General features: G+C 45.0%; 1 protein-coding gene across 3 annotated transcripts in view; it reads left to right on the top strand.

The window, feature by feature from the left end:
* The window catches only part of LOC148506323 (EF-hand calcium-binding domain-containing protein 6-like), a 192,593-nt gene that overhangs the window by 3,074 nt on the left and 168,651 nt on the right, over positions 1–20,868 (top strand). For 2 of the 3 annotated variants that reach the window (XM_088447002.1, XM_088447004.1), the window contains exon 2: positions 9,950–10,247. In XM_088447002.1, the coding sequence (XP_088303128.1) occupies positions 9,965–10,247 (283 nt within the window). In that variant the 5' untranslated portion in view covers positions 9,950–9,964. Of the gene's footprint in view, positions 1–4,807; positions 4,870–9,949; positions 10,248–20,868 lie in introns of those variants that run through there. The other variant, XM_088447003.1, reaches the window with a different exon arrangement.

Here is a 20,868-nt window from a genome sequence, read left to right as displayed (position 1 = left end):
ATTGCCTCCCCTAGCACAGTCCGTCCTTGATCAACTCTCTCGTCTCTCCTCCGCGAGTCCGCATCATGCATTGAGCAGGCTGTGTGCCCTCCCCTTATCCTCATTCAGTCTGTGCTGTGATTGGAGCTGCGCTCCCTGTCTGGGGGTGTGTCAGTAACAGGCTCTCACCGGGGAGGAAGAGAGATCCATTAGTAGCATACACATTAAGTGGAAGATATGTATTTTATTATGCACACAGTAGGGAATGTTTGTTTAGTATATACAGAGATGGGGATGTACATACAGTATATGACACACAGAGCAGAGGTGGGGATGTCTGTATTACACTGGTCTCTCCAGCTGTTCAGGCAGACTGGATCCTGTAATATCATATAAGATGAAAAGCCATAGGTTACTTACCTAGCACTCTCACACTTCGGCAAACTCAAAGACACACACTAGTACAGATACTTCTAGACAAAATGTGTCATTTTGTGATTGACAATGACAACTATAGTTTATAAAGTTGTTTAATGTAAAAGAAAGTCGAGAGAGCAATGCAGTTCCCGGAGGATTCTGGGAATTGTAGTTATAAGGTCACTCTGCAGTCGGTGCTGAGTAAAGTTTAAAAACTACAACTCCCAGAAAGCAGTGGTGCCCAATCAGCCGAGTCCCTCAACCAATCAGGGAAGAATCGAGGAGCTGATGAAAGGAGCTTGTGTCTGCTGAGATGTTTTACTGGTAATGTCTAAATGTCCTTCACCGAGAGGACCCTGATGTCATCAGCCAGGGTCTAGCGTCATTCCCTGCCATCCAAGTGGGCATAGAGGGGGAATATAACCATGTGGCGAGCATAGCGAACCATCATGCCCGAAGCGTGGCGAGCACAGCGAGCCCGCGAGTGGACAACAAACTTGTTTAAGTGGGGACAAAGTACCTCTTTACCTGGCTGTCATGGGCAGGAACTGCACTTCCGCCTTCACTCACGTCACTTCCAGGTCCCTAGCGCGAAGGGGAAATACAGCCAACCGATGTTTACTCTGGAGCAGGTAAATTCAGTAGGATATGGAAACTGCACTTTACTGTGAATGGGAGAAAAACTTTGAAGAGCTGCAGAATGGATCATTAGTTTATATTAGCTGCAATGTGGATAATTATATTCTATTCCCACCGCTGTGCATGGTGCTAAGACAGGATCTAGTCTAGTGCATAACTCAGCCAGTGGGGATCAGGCAGTGGCTACTAGGGAAAAGGAGGGTCACTCTCACCTCTCCTGTGGTTACTGGCAGTGTTAGACAACATGTAGACCTCCAGTTGTTACCTGTGTGCATGAAGTGTCAGCTCTGGGTCCAGATGTGTATGTCACTACTGTTGTAGTCAGCCTGATGTTCCCACCTGGTGTCACTGATAAGTCTATTTTGGAAATATCTTTACACTGATTTTCTGCACTTGGAGTTTTCTCTAATTGGTTTATATTTTTTATTAATTACTCATATTGATATTGTTAGGAATGTGAATTGTGTGGGCTTGGGGCTTGTTCACATGCAAACTGAAGTCCTTTAGATGTGTTTTAGTTAAGCATTTTTAACAAGTTTTCCAAGCGCTTTTACCAAATACCATGGGTGTGTCAATGACAGGCTGTCACCAGGGAGCCAAGGAGGGAAGGATCAGAGCCAGCTCCCAGCACCCTGCTGCTGCTGCAGGACTGAACGGAGACTGTCAACCGTTCACAGGTGCGCTCTCTGTGCTCTTCTGACACTGGGCAGGGAGACGTTACAGCCTCTGTCCTACCCCGCTGCTTCTGCCCCCGCACAGAGCAGAGGGGTGGTGGTGGCTTCTGCTGCCTTCGGAGAGAGGGAGGGGGAAAACAGGGAAATGGCTGGGGGATAGGGGAGCAGAGAGATGGCTGCTGGTGCTAAAACTGGTTATTCACACATAGTGAATACATAAACATAATTGTAATAATCAATGTGGCCACAAATATAAAACCCTGTGAAGGGGAAGAGTTGGGACCAGAAAGGGGAGGTTCCAGAACAGGAAAGAGGATGAGTCAGAATGAATCATTAGATCGCCCCCCCTAAAAGAACAGTCTAGATACGCCCCTGCACCACATAGTAGTGTCCCTTATTCATGTTATGACACACAGTAGTGCCCTTTTACACAATGCACACAGTAGTGCCGCTTATACACAATGCCCACAGTAGTAGTGCCCCTAATACACATAATGCCCACAGTAGTAGTGCCTCTTATACAATGCCCACACCAGTAGTGGTGCCCCTTATGCAGTGCCCCCAGTAGTGGCAGTGCCCACAGTGGTAGTGCCCCTTATGCAGAGCCCACAGCAGTGGTGCCCCTGATGCAGTGACCACAGTAGTGGTGCCCTTTATGCAGTGTCCCCAGTAGTGGTGCCCCTTATGCATTGCCCCCAGTAGTGGCAGTGCCCACAGTGGTTGTGCCCCTTATGCAGAGCCCACAGTAGTGGTGCCCCTTATGTAGTGACCACAGTGGTAGTGCCCCTTATGTAGAGCCCACAGTAGTGGTGCCCTTTATGCAGTGGCCCCGGGAGTGGTGCCCCTTATGCAATGCCCCCCAGTAGTAGTGCTCCCTGTAGTAATTCCCCAATAGTAATGCCCCTGTAGTAGTGCCCCCAATAGTAATGCCCGCTGTAGTATTGCCCCCTGTAGTAATGCCCCCTGTAGTAATGTCCCCAGTAGTAGTGCCCCTATAGTGAAGCCGCCTATATGAAAAAAAAAACAATACTTACCTTATGACGTCTCTCCCATAGTGCACTGCACACTGCGGGAGCCGGAAGCCGAAGCTCAGGAGTGAACTCCAGGCTCTGGCTGCCGCTGTGGGGAAGGAGCCGGACGCCCGCTGGTAACAAAATCTCAGCTTGCGCCCGGCAAATGGACCCTCCCTGGGTTGGAGGAGGCGAATCTGGTTCCGTCTCCCCAGGGGCTTCTTTAGAGAGGAGGGGGCCCGTGGGCATTCCCCGTTCAGGGCCTCCTCCTCTCTTCCCGGCAGCCGACTAACGCGGCTGGCCAGCCACCGGAGCATTAGTAGACTCTGGGCACTAGAGTGTGCCCGGAGTCTACTGCGCTTGCGCAAAACACCAGAAAAATGCCCACCGCGCCCATTTTTCTGGCGTTTTGTACAGCGCCGACACCGGGCCCCCCCCTGGGCCCGTGTGCACTGCACACCCTGCACCCATTATAGATACGCCCCTGCGTCTCCCGTTCTGGCCCATTTTAACCCCTGGTGGTTTAACCCCTGGCCCTGTGCGACTGTATTACCATCTGTCATTTTAAAGATCCACAGGTGACCTGGAAGACTTGAACTGTTTGGAGTCCTGAGGAACCACTGGTTTAAGTAAGTGATGACTTCTAGTTTGTAGAACTAAATAATTAATCAAATTACTTTGCCACATTACCTACTCTGTTTGGATATAGTCCAGCACCATCGTACTTTGTATTATTAGAAATGACCCCCAGAAGCATAATACATGCCCAATACGCACATGTCAATAAAGGAAACCAATGGAGTAGATGATGATGATGCCATGTATTGTCTCTAATTCAGCAGGTACATGCTGAGCAATATGCTTCCCCTGGCTTGTGCACCGTTAGGCATCTCCTAGATTATCTCTGATGAATGACTGGGGCTAGTAGACCTTCCCATTCACTGAATTGCTACAGTAATCTGCATTATTACTATGTTCTAGTATCTTCTGAATCAGGATATGTAGTCCATCCCCACCTAGTTTTCTAACAAAATCTTTAGTAAAAAGTTATCATACAGTAATTACAGCTGTTCAGATTTAACAACATTGATTTCACATCCTGAAGCTAATCAAATCCTACTATGTAAGTGTCGTTTTTTTTATTTTAAGTAACACCAGAAGGTCGACATGGTCTGAATGTCGACATTCGGAATGTGGACATTCAACATGTCGCCATTTACAAGATCGACAATAGAATGTCTACAAATTATTTTAAGATTTTAGGTTTAGACTCCAGCTGTTGTTGAACTACAAATCCCAGCATGCCTTGCAACAGTTTTAGCATGGCCAAATATCAAAACTGTGGCAGGGCATGCTGAGTGGTCTAGTTTTACAACAGCTGGGGGGCCACTTATTGTCCACCCACAGGGGGATTGTCACCTCGCCAATGCAAAACCGCATGGTCGACATGCTGACTGATAACACTCAGAATGTCAACATTCTGGCAATGTCGACATTATGTCAATGTCAACATTATGAATGTTGACATTTGGCATGTACACACCGAGCCCACGACGACTTTGTTAATGTCGTCGATCTGAATATCGACATTTTGCTCCACACCCTTAGTACAAATGCATATAATGGTTTCTGTGAAGGAATCCGATACTTTTGATTTACAGAAAGCAGCATACTAAGCATTGTTACATTACAGGAGTTCATTTAGTAAGCTAGAAATTAAGTACAGGAAGCGATTACACTGTTAACACAATATAATATTACATATAATGATAAATAATGATAACTCCCGCCCCCCCCCAACATAAGGAACACATACAGAGTTTCCTAAATTTCAGTAACATTACTTAGAGTATCCCAGAGCACCTGGGAACAGAGCAAAGGTGTGTTTGTTGTCAACTCACAGGTTCACAGACTGCATGAATGCATGGGCTGGTTACTGCAGTGATTGACAGCTCGGCCTCCCAGAGCTGGCTGCAGCCTCCCATCACAATGCATTGGCAGGAGATTTTAGAACTCTCTCTGTTGCCTCTGGCAACCTGTCTCTGTTCAATAAAAGAGAACAACACTACACCAAACACTGTGAGGACTACAAAGCAGGCAAGCCCGGATAATAAGGAATTAAAGAGAGGACCTGCATATTCAGGCTCAGAGTAAGTATTGTATCCCATTTGTTCGCTTAAACTTTGCAGAATTCAGCATAAAGTTTATTTTTTTTTCATGCTGAAGTAAAAGCAGGATTATGGCGAGATACCAGTGGAAAGCTGTGAATGCACTGAGTGTACTGGATTACAATGCACTGTCCTGCATACAGTATGTCCAGTGTGCACAATCACTGGGTTGTTTTGGGTGATTAATAGACATTTTATTTGGATGCTTTGAAAAAAGTTTGAGAAGTTATTTGGCAAATGTTAATGTTTTCTAACACATGTGATCATATAATGGGTTCACATAACTTTGTTACAGTGGTTTCATTTTGCATTTACAGTTTGTCTCCCACTATTGGAAGAGGTGAAACTATAGGACTGTGATGGGAGGAGAGGGATGGTTTATATAAAAGAAAGATGATTGTTGTGGAATACAAATTGATGACGGTATCACACCAAGCTTATGGCGGATAGCAGTTTATTTGCAAAAGAAATGTACAAATTAGATGGGTCAAAAGTGCTTTAAAAAAATAAACATTTATTCAGCAGCTTCATAAGAAATACTACTGCAGATTTGAGCATTAGATGCTTCATTTCTCCGCATTTTGTGCTGTAATTTAGTAATTTCTTCTACCTGCAGAGTTGTAGGCATCTTTTATTTCTGCAAGCGTCCGCCCTTATTGGTATGCTTCATTTTATATTCATCATCATCATCATTGGTGCGCTCATGTACCAGCCCCAGTGGCAAACGCAGGATTTCTAGAGGGGGGTTTCCAAATGCCTGATTTTAGAGCGAGTGTGGCCTGTCCATGAAGAGGGCAGAATTACCACTTATCCAGCTTTAATATGCATCATACAAAGTATATTGTGTTGCATAGTTCCAGCATATACAGGACCAGTGATCACAGTAAGCCATTAGATGCGGCAGTAGGGCCATCCTGTCTGAGCAGAATGTTTTTCTTCAGATGTGGGCACCATTCCTGAGCATTGGAGCAAGTCCTGGGGGAGCAGCAGAAGAACCTAGAACTGCCCTGGACATATATATGTACATATCGGTCTCCTTATGTACTGGATAGTGTATTATTATACAGTATTAATAATTTACCTTATTGATGGTCTATAGCAGTGCACCCCTAACAGTGCATGTTTTCCACATGTCCTAGTTGGTGCACAAGTATATTTATTACTGGCTGACACATTTTAAAAGATCCACAGGTGGTGCTAATCATTTCATTTGTGATACTGACATTGTATTATATTACTATTTATATTGTGGTCATGGTGTGTGCTGGGGAGGGGTGTTTCCAGGCAGACGGAAACCCCCCCTGCGTTTGACTATGAGCCCAAACCTTGTAGAAAAAAAACAAAGTGTATTTACACTTCCGGACAACTCTGCATAACCTACACTGAGCACTGTCTATATGAGAACGCCCCGTCTCAGCTCAGTTATGTCCCTGCAGTGCAGTTGCGACCAGAATGCATATGACTCCTTCTGGATTGTGCACAATGTAAAAACAAGAAAGATATTCTCAGTGGCATAGGCAGCTTTTCATGTGAGGCGCATCAAAGATGTAAATGTAAATACTGTAAATACAATATTTGCAGCCAAATTACATCAATAATTACCACTAGCATTACATTAATACCCCTACACAAACACACGCAACCAGTGCAGCTCCAGAGGTGGGGGCTGCAGCACAGTCCAAAATTCAAATAGGGGAGCCACACCAACTGCCTTTCCAAACATTGCCGGTCAGGACTCACTGGCAGTTGGTGTAGCTCCCCTATTTGATTTTTGTACTGTGCTGCTGTCCCACCTCTGCAGCCGCCACTGCGTGCAACCCTAAACATTACAGTAAAACAGCCACAGTACAGAAGTCGGCAATGCCCCTCACGACACAGCAATTCTCCAACATGACAGAAATACTCCAACCCCTTCCCATTACTGATATCAGTTATACCGTACCCCCATATTAAAGCAATACGTCCACATATTTTGTGTGATCTGCCAGAGAGGAATTTTTAGCACTGCCTATGGCAGAGGCGGTGTAAGAGAGGCGAGGGCCCTTGTGCAGGCTATGTGCGTGCCCCATTCTTTCTAGCAGTGCAGCAGACTCTGGCTTTGTGCCAATCTACTGTGCATGCGCAATTCTCCGGGAACATGACGCCCGTCCCATGTTCCCGGAGACTTCTCTATTACTGGGGAAATATCCGCCGCATTTGGTAAGTGATTTCTGCAATGCCGATCAACACAGGACTCCGAAGAGGTAAGTTTAATTATTAGTGCAGGGCATGTGATGTGGGCCGCCCGCACACCACACACCCATTATAGATACGCTAATTGCCTATGGGGTTGTTTAGCACCAGCAAGGGGTTGTGTCTAGTACAATTATAATAATGCTATATTGTACTCCAATTTATCACACACAATGCCACATAGTACCCACAATTATCTCACAAAATGCCACACAGTGCCCCATTTATTGTACAAAATGCCACCTAGTGCCCACATATCACAGAATGCCACATAGTGCCCCATATCACAGAATAATGCCACATAGTGCCCCCATATAATAGAAAAATGTATCTATTTAGTGCCAAGAATGTGTTTGGCAGCCCTGAATAATGCTTACAGCGCTGGCTGCTGGCTCCTCTGTGCATTCTCTCAATGTCTGTGAGGTGGCACTCTGGGAGCAAGGGACAGCCTGCAAAGTTTGCAGACTGTCCCTTGCTCCGAAAGTGCCACACAGGGAAGGGAGAGAATTCTGAAAGAAACCAAAGCAGTCATCTGGCAGGGCCGGATTAAGACCTTTAGGGGCCCTAAGCCAATGGTTCCCAAACTGTGCGCCATGGCACCCTGGGGTGCCTCAAGACACTTGCAGGGGTGCCTCAGGTTGGTGGTCAGGCACCAAATCAAATTATTTATGGTCAATGTAATGTAAATATGTGGAAGCGCAAACCTGCCCCCATCACATAACTGACCCTAAGGATGACAGGTAAGCACAATTTACTTCACTTTACTACTTCACTACATTTTTTTCTGAATTTCTCATTAACAAACATTTGGTTTAGGAGTGTCGTGAAAACAATTCTGATGCACTAGGGTGCTGTGATTCAAAAAAGTTTGGGAACCACTGCCCTAAGCACTGAAATGATTTTAGCTCCCCCCCATAAAACCCAAAGAAAAGCCATATGGTCCATGGTAAATCCTGCAATGGAACATTTTCTGTGGTGCCCCCTTCCCTTGATGCCCTAAGCATGTGCTTATTTTGCTTAATGGTTAATCCAGCCCTGCCCACTGGCCACAGATAGGTACTCTTTTAAATAATTTTTGACCAGGGGAAGCAGTCACTTCCCCTGCATCCTCCTGGCTACACCACTGGGTGCTCTCTGCAAATGGACAAATGCATCAGCCTCTAAATGTGCACCATGAAACAAGTAAAACTTTACAGCAGCACAAAATATACAGTACAGCAGCTATGCAGAGCTTTGGAGTGACATTAATTGTGTACCAGGCCATAGTCCTTCGAGTTTAATCACCAAAAAGAAGCCAGCAGCATCCGATAAACATATACAGTAGTTGTGTAGGTGCCCCAGCACAGTACAAAAGCGTACAGAATAAAAAAAACAAAAAAACAAGGCAATCCTGAGTCGTATCTACGAGGTATGGCTATTAAATAACGAGTGTGTACTTGAATAAATCATAATACATGAGTTAAAAGGAAGTGAGTGAACACTGACCTTGGACTATCCCAAAACGGTTTTGCAAGTTTCACCCCTCTCGCACAAATAGTTTGCTGTCACAAAGAGCTCAAAAAAGTTGTGTTTTTTTTCTGTGCGCCAGTAAAAATGCTTTTTTCAAAAGTAGAGCAACATGGTGAACATTTTTTGTTAAATTGAACAAAACGCCCACCGAATCTTTCTGTATGCTAATTGAGGCTCATGGTGCAGATTGTATGTTTGAATGGCACAAAAGATTTAGTGAAGGTTGCCATACCTAGCACCGTGTGACTTCTTTCTTTTCCCTAAAGTCAAGGGGATTGAGTACAGATTTTACTTTTGCATCAGTTACTGAGGTAAAGAAGAAAACGACAGAGCTGTTAAAGCTGACAGATAATGTCAGCACAGCTTTGACCAATGGATGATTAGAATGCAGCAATGTGTGGTTGCAGAAGGGGAGTACATAGAAGGGTAACGGAGATAAAATGTACTTAATATAATTAAACATAATTTATGGCATCAGTTTCATTATTTCATAGCCACAGCTTGTATTATATAAGTACATTATAGTATACCATACCAAGAATTGGCAACATTTCATAGTCTGTTTTGCTCCTGTTTAAAATTCCAGCTTATTCTTGCTATTGTGCTTTTTTAAAAGTTACACACCTCTATAAACCCAGTCACAACTCACAATCTGCATGTGATTATAGTCTAATGCAGCACGGGTCATGTCCAACAGTCCTATCGGGATGTAGTCAGGAAGCCAGCGGTCGAAATGCCGACTGACAGCTTCCCGACTGTGAAATCCCAGCATGGGATTAATGATAGGCGTCTAAATACTGATGCCTATCATCAGCCCCATGCCGAAATCCCGGCACCCGGCATACCGATCGTACATAAGCTAGGCATCGCAGGGGGGGAGGGTTAGGGTTAGGCTAGGGGAAGGGGGGGATAGGGTCAGGTACCACCGGTGGGAGGTTAGGTGTAAGCACCACCCCCCGGGAGGGTTAGGTTTAGGGTGCGGGGAGGGGGGGGTTAGGTTTAGGCACCCCTGGGGGGAGGTTAGGTTTAGGCACTAGGGGGGAGGTTAGGGTTTTGGCACCCCTAAGGGAGGGTTAAGGCTAGGGGGGGAGGGGAGAGTTAGAGGGGTTACTTACCTTAGTCGGGATCTTCAGCTGCCGGCCTTCGGCATCTGTATTTCATCCGCCGGGCTGAGGTCCAGCGGTGATTCATACCGATTCCGTCCTATGCTAGGATTTTAAATGGATTAGTTAGTTTGTAATTGGTGAAAGAGTATATACAGTAATTATGATGTAAGTCTTATCCTACTGTTAATATTGTTTGGGTTTATGCTCTTTTCTAGGTTGACCTACAGAGAATGTCCAGTCGTGTTCATAACCCACCTGGATCACATCTGCCTGTCATTGAGCATCCTTTATCCCGGCTCGGAGACCCAGATACCTTGTCCCTTAGAGGGTTTTCCAGGGCAGGTGGGTCACAACATGGGGCAGAGGAAGAAGAACACACCAGAAGGAACCTTCAGACAGCATCCTCCTCCTACAGCGACAGAAGACAAGCACTTACACCAAAGCACCATATCCCGCAACATGTGCAGGTCACCATAGCACCAGACCAAAGCAGGACCAGACTACCCGTATTTGGTAAGTGCACAAATTACATCTGTATAATGGGTTACATGTGCACCAATTGTAGGTATTGTGCAATTAAAATACCCTAACTTAATGATCTTTCTTTTTTTCTGGTGACCATGTTTCTATTTAACCATATTGTGCTATATTTGACAGTAGCAAAATGTGAAGATTCTCTTTTAAATGCATTATGTATAGAATTGGCCATTACAGAGTATTGATGTGTTATTGGACCTGCAAAGCCAATAAAGTTTAGTTTGATCCCTGCCAGGTTATACAACTGGATGCACCTTTCTCTGTGACCCTCTCATCTAAAAGTGGTTAGGTGTGAGGTACCTTGAGTGCTGTGACTTGTAATGAGGCATACTGAGGCACAAGCAGCAGATAGTGAGAGAGCAGCAATGTGTCTGGAGCTCATTAACCATAAGCTGCAAAATACTCACCCCTGGATGCCACACAGATCAGGGCACCTGTTATCATTTGGGAGTGCTCTTGGAATCTGTATAACTGTAAGGGTATAACCGGAATTATATGTAACTATATGGGGCATCTGGAGTTCTCCATCTTTGTGTGTGCTATGGATAGTTGAAGAGGTTTTTCCCACTAACTATGAATGAGGCTGTAGATGACTTATACCCGGAAGTGTTCACTTTGAATTTAAATATCCCACACTCCAAATATGAGTCCAGCTACTGCTCAATGGTATTGTATCAAATCATCAATGTAACAAAGCAGGCAGTACTCTTCTCAGTACTGAAAACGCTATTCTCAGGCATCTCTATGTGTTTACTCCTATAGATGTGTGTGAAGAAATAACACCTTTTAAAAGCACTGACAAATCTGTGTACATTGTTCTCTCTTTTAACTGCGTTCAAAGCATGTTCTCAACTCCCTGCAGCATAGGGTACTGTAATGTATTTTATGTGCGTTCTAGTACCCTACTAGATTGTTAATGTTCCTGAGCATTTCAGGCTAGATTGATATAAAGTGAAGCATATGCTTTTTTTAAAGTGTACTCAGTGTAAAAGCTTGTTTACTAGACTCTGAGTATTAGTAACACCCATGTACGATATATATTATGGTGCACCGTGCAAGACTTATACAGGCTATAATATGCATGGAATCGGTATGTAATCCCGGCGGCTAAATAACCGCCTGATCAAATACCGACAGTGGAAGACCGCCGGATCAAAATCCCGACTGGGGCTGGTAAGTACCCTAACGCTCCCTTAGTGGTGCCTATCCCTACCCCCCACCACCCTCGTGCCTAACCCTAACCTTCCCCTGTTGGTGCCTAACCCTAACCCCCCCTTCCCACCCCCTACACCTAACCCTCCCGGGATGGTGGGGGTGCCTAAACCTAACCTGCCCCCTTCCCACCCCCTACACCTAACCCTCCCGGGATGGTGGGGGGTGCCTAACCCTAACCTGCCCCTAGTGGTGCCTAACCCTAACCCCCCTTTCCAGGGGCAAACACAGGAATTTTAAAGGGGGGTTTCCAAACGGTTGATTTTTTTTCTTTTCAAACAGCAAATATATATATGTTGTATATATTGTGTCCCCAGCAGCACATAATCTGAGATAGTGGCTAACTTGGACTCCAAGCAAGAGGCTTTTATAGCACATAAACAACAAATCAATAATATTCCCCATTAATTCTTTCCTCTGTCACATACAGGAGCAGCACATACACTGTGTCACACACGGCAGCAGCACACACCCTGTCACACACGGCAGCACACACCCTGTCACACACAGCAGTGGCACACACACCCGGTCGCACACACAGAAGCACACACACCATGTTACACACACAGAAGCACACACACCCTGTCACACAGCCACACACACAGAAGCACACACACCCTGTCACACACGGCAGCAGCACACACACTGTCACACACAGAAGCACACACCCTGTCACACACAGCAGTGGCACACACACCCTGTCACACATAGCAGCAGCACACACTGCCTGTCACACACACAGAAGCACACACACCCTGTTACACACACAGAAGCACACACACACCCTGTCACACAGCCACACACACAGAAGCACACACACCCTGTCACACACGGCAGCAGCACACACACTGTCACACACAGAAGCACACACCCTGTCACACACAGCAGTGGCACACACACCCTGTCACACATAGCAGCAGCACACACTGCCTGTCACACACACAGAAGCACACACACCCTGTTACACACACAGAAGCACACACACCCTGTCACACACAGCCACACACACAGAAGCACACACACCCTGTCACAAACACAGAAGCACACACATCCTGTCATACACAGCCACACACACAGAAGCACACACACCCTGTCATACACAGCCACACACACAGAAGCACACACACCCTGTCACACACAGCCACACACACAGAAGCACACACACCCTGTCACACACACCTTGTCACTCACAGCAGCACACACACCTCTCTGTACAAGTGACTTACTTCCTGCATCCATGGAGTTAATCATCAGGAGTCAGCTTGTCGGCTGATCGGAACCCTGGAGCACTGAGCAGTGTAGGGGTGAGGAATGCAAGATGCGTGTTTTACTGAGTCAGTCACAGGAACACACACACAGTACTGCACTTTTGAAGTTGGCGCGTTTAGCTGCCCCAGCTGTAAATTCTCTGGCATCGGGGCTTTTAATCTGTCAGTGTGCCCCCTCAAGCCCCAGTACCTTTCTGTTGGTACTTCGCTGCTATCACACCAATCCTTTCCGACTATATACACGCTGCCTGTCACTCTGCCATGGTACCATTTTAGAGCACCCCCGTGATGATGCACTGGCGCAGGCAATCATTAAACAGCGCCTATGACATGAAGTGCACCTCATGAACTCTACTCCGAGTCCACTGCATCCCCATAGTGACACAGGGCCTGATTCAGAGCCACTCGTAAGTTGCAGCTCGTTCGCTCCGAGCGATGTTTGCCCAACTGCGCATGCGTACGGATCGTTATACGAATGCGCAAACCAGTCAGTGCGGCCGAAATTCATGTGCTCGCAAAATAGCGAATACCTGCTAATTTGAGTGACAGGATGAGGCGTATGTGGGTGGTAACAGGGGAAGGTGCTTGAAAACGGGGAGTGGCGTGCTTAAAGGTCAAAACGGGCATTTTATGGGTGTGCATATTTAAAACAGCAGCGTCATTGACCACGTCACTGGGTTATTTTATAGCCAGAACTGCTCGCAAAATTGTGGTAGCAAAAACCAACCACAAGAATAGCGAGCAGCTCTTACCCTGTTCGATGTACTCGATTAATCTAATAAATAGCGGACATGACGTAGGATGCGAGCGGACAGGGGGCGTAGTTTCCCAAAAAACGACCGCAAGTTTTGTTCGCTTGTTCAGACCTAGAGGCGTGAACAGACCGCAAACAGCGAACGGTTCATTTGAATAGCCACCCCTATTTTCTGGACGAGCGAGCGCAAATAGCGACCGCCTTTGAATCAGGCCCACAGTTCCCAATCAGGCTGTCCACCTCTGCTCTGCTGCGCTCCTCCATCTAGGTGCCGGGCTGCTGGGTGATCCTCCTTCTCCGACGCTCTCTCTGGGAGGACTGTATGCAGTGCCCAGGCAGAACCAATCGTGGTGGGTAGCCTGCCGCTGATGCATAGACGGAAACAAGGTTGTCTCCGTCTCTGAAAAAAACAATTTGGTCCATCAGAAACCCCCCCTGCGTGCGCTACTGCTTTCCCTAGCCTAACCCTAACCTGCCCTCAGGATTTCGACTCCTATCTTTAGTCCCATGTTGGGTTTTCAGTGTCGGCATTCCGGCGGCCGGTAACCTGACTACATCCCCATAATTTAACAGGGATTTTATATATGGTGGATCTATATAATTATTCATATAAAGTTTGGGGAAGCAGCTGCAGAAAGTTTGTACCTTACATACTGATATACTCAGTGTCGGACTGGGGCATGAAAGGGCCACCGGGGAAATGCAGTGGTAAAGGCCCATGCTAAAGGGGTGTGACCAGTCATCAGAGGTGGTGTGGCCACCTCTGGTGGTGTGTATGATGCATTTAGTATTTATATGAAATGAATGTAATAAATGTGGTTTTTTAAAAAAAATAATTTTTTAGAATAATTATTGATACCTGGCACTTTATATTTATTATATTGAATGCATTTTTTTCACTTGACACTTTACATATAGTACATTGATTATATTTGACTTTATCTTTATATACAAAATACATTGCCTGAGCACTTTAACACTGTTTTTTAGAAATATCCATTGTTGTATACAAGGCACCATTACACCTAACACGTTCTTTTTTTCACACTAAAGTACATGTTTGATGTATTAATGAAAATTTCACACACATATTTCAACACCAATAGGCGCTAACATCTAAGTACATCGTTACACATCTCTCGCTGAGGGCTGGCCAACCACAGCCCTATATCTCTTGTATAAAAGCTGCCACCTTAAATAATATATAGGGGGGTATATTTATACTTTTTCATGTTTACAGATACATACCACATCATAGATATATCAACTATCTGGCGCAGCAACCGTCACTTCTTTCACATATATATATATTTGTGATAATTCACCAGATTGATAACAACAATGCATTGTAGTGAATAAATCATAAGCATGGGAAAGCAGTATAATGTAATATATGCACAGGCTGGATCCTGACCCCTACAGGAGGGGGTGGGACCATTAGGCAGTGGAGCCCACCGGGGATTTCCCCTGAACCCCTGTGGGCCAGTCTGACCCTGGATATACTGTATTGCTAGAATGTTATCTCGCTAAAAGACTTGCATTCATATGTAAATATGTATATAATGCTCACAATAGAATCTTCGTACTGTATTCCTTTACATCAGGAACGTGCAGTCGGGGTAGGCAGGGGAGGCAGAGCATGATCACTGATGAACACCTTGTATGTGTTATGTGTCCAGGAAGTGCACTGCAGTGTTTAGAGATCAGAGCTCAGTCAGCAGCAGCAAGAGAAGACACAGTAATGCAGGTAGGAGAATCAATGGACATTGAAGCTTAGTGTAGTGAGGAGAGAGTTAAGTGAGTAGGGGGTGAGATGGTCTCCCAGCACTCCATGTGTGCCTCCTCAGCCATTGACCTCACCACACGTCACTGCTTTACATAAACTACTAAAAAATGCTTAATTAATAAATAATACATGAATGCAATCATGTGAACACAGTACATGAGGTTTTGGTGATGAAATTAAGAAGTTTCAGGGGGGGCGTGGCCTGACTGTCTTGCAGCATGGATGTGCCTTGCTCCTGCAGACTCTGTTATACCGGAGCTTTTTCCTCCGCTTATTGGTAGCCTGCCTTGCCTCCCTGCCCGAAGATGCCTGCTGTCCCCCTGCTCAGCCCTCTGTGCCCCCTGAACCCCGGGGGCCTCCAGCGCTCCGCGACCTACCTGCCGTCCAGAAGCCGCGGCCTCGAGTTTGGAGCTTCGGCGGGGATCCACGTGACGTCACTGCCGCGGGCACCGCTTTGCTCCCTCTGCCAGAGGACACATTGCTGTTGGTCTCCACTCCTCCCTGCTGATCTGCTGGTCCTGATCTCTCCCTTTCCAGTGTTGCTGACTGCCAGGTTGGTGAAGTGCCTCCCTGGTAAGAAACAGGCACCATCTTGGGTCTGGGCTCTATATTTACAGTGCACCTGCACGCAGTCTGCTCTGCCTCCACCACTTTGCCACACAGTTTATATGGCTTTCATACCTCACTGCTATACCCCTGCTAGTGGCTGACTATTCAGCTCCTCAACTTTTCCCTACCAGCAGGGTAATAGCACCCTCCGCTGCCATGTTTCTTCAGTGATATCTGTCACCCATCCCTATGAGATTGCAGTTCATGTTTTCCTGATATTGCATTGACCGCAGCAGAAGCCACTTACCTTTTCACTGCTGTTTATATCTACTATCCGGAGAAGCCATTATGCCCATCAGACGGGGTAAGCTGTCCACCTCCAATTAAATTTGTTTTGCAGAAAACCTCTGATTCAATGTCTTCTGGGAAATCCAAGGTTGCCCCTCTCCGAGCTCTGACGTCAACCTTGACCTCTGTACTGATGCTCCGCTTACAGTCCGTACACGCCATCAAATGATTCAGGCATTTCGCATAGACCTTACCTCCGATTTTCAAGTCTTTATTAAACAACTCACTGGTGAAGTGACTGGTATCGGAGATCGTACGAACAACTTGGAAACTAAAATACAAGAACTAGTGTCCTCTCACAATGACCTTCTAACATCCCATAATTCGGTCCTGACGGAGTTGGCTGCTGTTAAAGACAAATTGGCGGATTTGGAGGATAAATCCAGGAGAAACAATGTTAAAATCAGGGGTATCCTGGAATCGGTGTCCAATGCAGAACTCCAGAACTGTGCTTTGAATATCTTCCAGAAATGATTGCCCTCTGTGGAGGTCCGTTATTTGCTGATCGATCGTATCCATCGTCTACCTAAGCCCCGCTCAGCTCCGGCAAGTTCTCCCAGAGATGTCCTCCTGCGGCTTAATTTCTTTCATATCAAAGAGGATATATTAAGAGCTGCACATGAGGCGGAAGATGCAGAATTTCTCAATAATCTTCAACGGTTCCCCGACTTTTTGGTTCACACCATCAATAAACGTAGAACATTCCAACCTCTCACGAAAGCACTTTGGGATAACGATATCCAATACAGATGGGGTTTCCCGGTAAAGCTCTTGGTGCGACAGGACGGCTCCACGTTTGTTATCTCCTCCTTAGAAGCTGGTGCTAAATTGCTGGCAGAATGGGAAATTTCTGTCTCTATTCCCTCATTCTCCCAAGGTCCCCCTCTCACAATTGGAATGGTCTCGAGTGGGATGAAGCTGTATTGACTTCTCTTTGGACTTCTCCAGTATTACTTGGACTTTTACTGGCTGAATTTGGATCTGTTCTGCATTGAGCCATTGCGAGCTATTCAGTATTTGTCAGCTATTTGCTACAGTCAAGGTCCTCCCTCAAGAACATCGCTTCTCTTCATATTTCTAGTGCTGGATCTTAACTGTGGACGTTCTCTGCTGCACTTTTTAGTGAGGAGTGCTTCCAGTGTGAGGTTTGTTGTATCCTTGCAAACTGTGTTTAATGTGTTGCTTAAATTAAGTGGTTTCACTGTTATATTACCATAGCTTTTTCTCCCTCTCCTACCTTTCTCTCCGCTATAGTATGTATGGAGATTATTTCTCTGTATCCTGGTTAGAGAGGGATGGTAAATGTGATTTACTGTTTTATGTTTATAATATGTTCTATAATAGGTCTCATGGGTGGGGAATGACACAGTCCTCCCCCACATGTTAACCATTTTACCGTATTGTTCCTCCACGGCAACTACTATGGCCCGATATACTGGGCCTTTTGGTTTTTTTTGCCTTTTCCCTGTGTTTTTGTTTTTTATTTTCCTCTTTTTTTCATTAACTTTATGTGTTATTTTTTTTCTTTTATTGTTGTGTGACATGTGCATTTAGGACATTCTCATTTTTCTACTCTTTCAATATGCCCAATGGTTAAAGTCCTTTCGCTAAATGTCAAAGGACTTAATTCTCCACATAAGAGGCGCCTGGCCCTTTCCACTTTCCACAACCATAAGGCTAATATTGCGGCTCTCCAGGAGTCGCACTTCTTATCCTCAGCTCCCCCCATATTTAAAGATCATAGATACCCTTTATGCTACACTGCTAATAGTCTATTTAAAGAAAGGTAGTAGTGCTGCGCTCATGTGTTTGGGAAAGCAGCTCAATTATTATTGTTATAAAGATTAAGTACAGGTTATCTTGAGCACTATGTCAGGGGATAAGGGATTGTCAAGGGTATGGAAAAGAAAAAAAAGGGGGAGGGTAAAAGAAAAGTTGGTAAGGAGAAATGAAAATAAAAAAAAACAAAACAAAAAGTGTAAAAATGAATAAATGAAAAATATAAATTATAAACAAACTGAAAGTATTGCAACATATAATAGCAAATCACTTTGCCGATATATATAGCCTTTTATGAGAAGGGTATGGAGCGAACCTCGGGAGAGATGTGGACAGTCCGTTTGCTGTACATCCGCAATTGCAGTGGTCCCTAATCATACCCTACTCTGGGGTTTTCTTCTATAGGGGCAGTCTCCGGATGGTATGTGGAGGCGCGTGGTGCCGCACTTTCTGATGACCTCAGACGCCGGGCGCTTGCCGATGAGAAGTCACTGATTTCTCTCTAGCTCCAGCTAGTGTCTCAGCTTGTAGTCCAGATCCTTAGCCAATGCGTTTCGCACAATATGAGGTGCTTTGTCAAGGATATTTTGATAAGGGCAATAAAGTCCTTTAAATAGGGTAATACTTTATTAGTAAACAGGAAGTGAATTTCCGGAAGTTGTCAGGAGAAGGGCGGTAAGCACATGGTCCTGAATTAAAAACACATTTTTTTCTAAAACTATATGTTGCAATAAAAATAGTAACTAAAATGTGATAAAACGAGTAAAAAAAGTAAAAAAGGCAATAAAAATTTGAAATAAGGATAAAAAATAAGTAGAAATAAAAATAAATAAAAAAATTAAAAATTAGAAGCGGAGACACTAGCTGGAGCTAGTGAGGAATCAATGACTTCTCATCGGCAAGCGCCAGGCGTCTGACGTCATCAGGAAGTGCTGCACCACGATACAGTGCAGATTCCTAGTATAAATTAAACGCTATGAAAACTGAAGCTTTAACCATCAATATCCCACCTTCATCTCTACGTTCCTTAAAGGGACGCTTTCCATTTATTTGGAGGGATTCCTCCCTATCCTATTTAGGAATTTGTATCCCGTCCTCTATTAACCACTTAACTGACGAATTCTTTTTCCAAAAACTGCTCCAAAATTGTCGGTTTCTTTTATGATTGAATTAGGTCAAGAACATAATGTTAAACTTATCCATCACTATTTTATTTAAAAAAATTTTTTTTTTTTAAAACCCAGTATACCATAAAAATAGCAATTTTTATGTTATACTGTAGTGATGGCCATTGACAGCTGTACCATTGATGGTTCAACCATCGTTAGAAGCCATCAATTGTTTAGCGATTGGGCACGATCTGTGTAGACCACAACTGTCGATGTTTCCTAAACAACGATTGATGGCTACCATCGATGGTGCAACATTGATGGCCACAGCAATGGCAAACCACTTGTTTTCAGTTAGACCATCGATATTTGAAAACCATTGATGGTTGGTTGACATCCCTAAACAGAGGCTCTGCGATATCTATCGATTATATATATATATATATATATATATCTATATATCTCGAACATATATATATATATATATATATATATAGAACATATATGTATGTATATATATATATATATATAACATATATGTATATATATCTATCTATATATACATACACACACATATGCATATATATATATATATATATATATATATATGCAAATATTTTATTACTATTTTTATATTTTGCCCGATCACTGTGGCCAGCAGTGATCGGGACACATGGGGACTTGGGGAGGTGGAGCTGAGGCCGGAAAGGAGTGGGAGGGGCTGCCGGGGTACATAGCAGCAGCGGCGGCTACCAGAGCCGCCGCTGCTGCTTCTCTCACACAGTGATCACACTGATCACTGTGATCCGGAGCTGCAGCGGGAGGGTGTCCCGCTAGCGGCCCGGCTACATAGCAGCCGCGGTGGCTACCAGAGCCGCCGCTACTGCCTATTACTGAAATGGCTGCCCGATCACTGCTGGCCACAGTGATCAGGTCACAGCAGCAGCGGCTAAATGAGCCGTGGCTGCTGCTTCTAGGGGGGTGCCGCCGGGGCCCGATCACTGTGGCCAGCAGTGATTGGGACACAAAGGAGGAGGAGGCGCAGGTGTAGAGGGACCGGCAGGTCCCTCTGAGATGGACGGCTGCTAGAAGTTAACTTCCAGCAAGCCACCCACTGTGTGTTTCTGACTGGTCGTATCAGATACAACCATGTCAGGGAAAGCCCAGTTTGGTATGGTCATATCTGATACGACTGTGCCAGGCAAGTGGTTAATACTGTTTTTAATGAAAATTATGTTCCCCTCCTGACCCAATTGTCTTCTTTAGCCACTGCCTGGATGAGCCACGAGATCTCCTGGTTGGGCTGTATAGCGGCGTTTAGGATGATGCTGTTACCTAAATTGATGTATTTATTTCATGCCATTCCGTATGCTATCCCTTGTAAATTACTGCATCAGATGCGCCGTTTGATGCTTTCTTATATGTGGAAGGGTAAAACCCCTAGAATGGCTTATAGCATACTTGCCAACTCTCCCTCATTGTCAGGGAGACTCCCTGAAATAGTAGCAATCTCCCTGAAGAGTCTAACAATCTCCCTGATTTCATCCTTACAGTCCCGTTATGAAGCTGTTATATTAAAAAAAAGATATATACATTAAAAAGGGATCATTAGTATAATTTCCCTGCATTGGTTATCAGACACAATGATCCCTATGGCTACATGTATTTTCTGAAAAGTATCAGTGTGTTTTCATCAACAAATAGATCTTACGAACTGCTTTGGGGCTCATTTACATTTGGATGTAAGTCAGTTTTATGACACGCCCCTCAGATGTACAGTACACGCCCACTG

The sequence above is a fragment of the Taudactylus pleione genome, unplaced genomic scaffold (genome assembly GCF_031769625.1).
Source record: "Taudactylus pleione unplaced genomic scaffold, aTauple2 ptg000408l, whole genome shotgun sequence".
Classification (NCBI taxonomy): Eukaryota; Metazoa; Chordata; class Amphibia; order Anura; family Myobatrachidae; genus Taudactylus; species Taudactylus pleione.
Note: the sequence above shows the minus strand (reverse complement) of the source record. Positions and strands in the feature narration are given on the sequence as shown.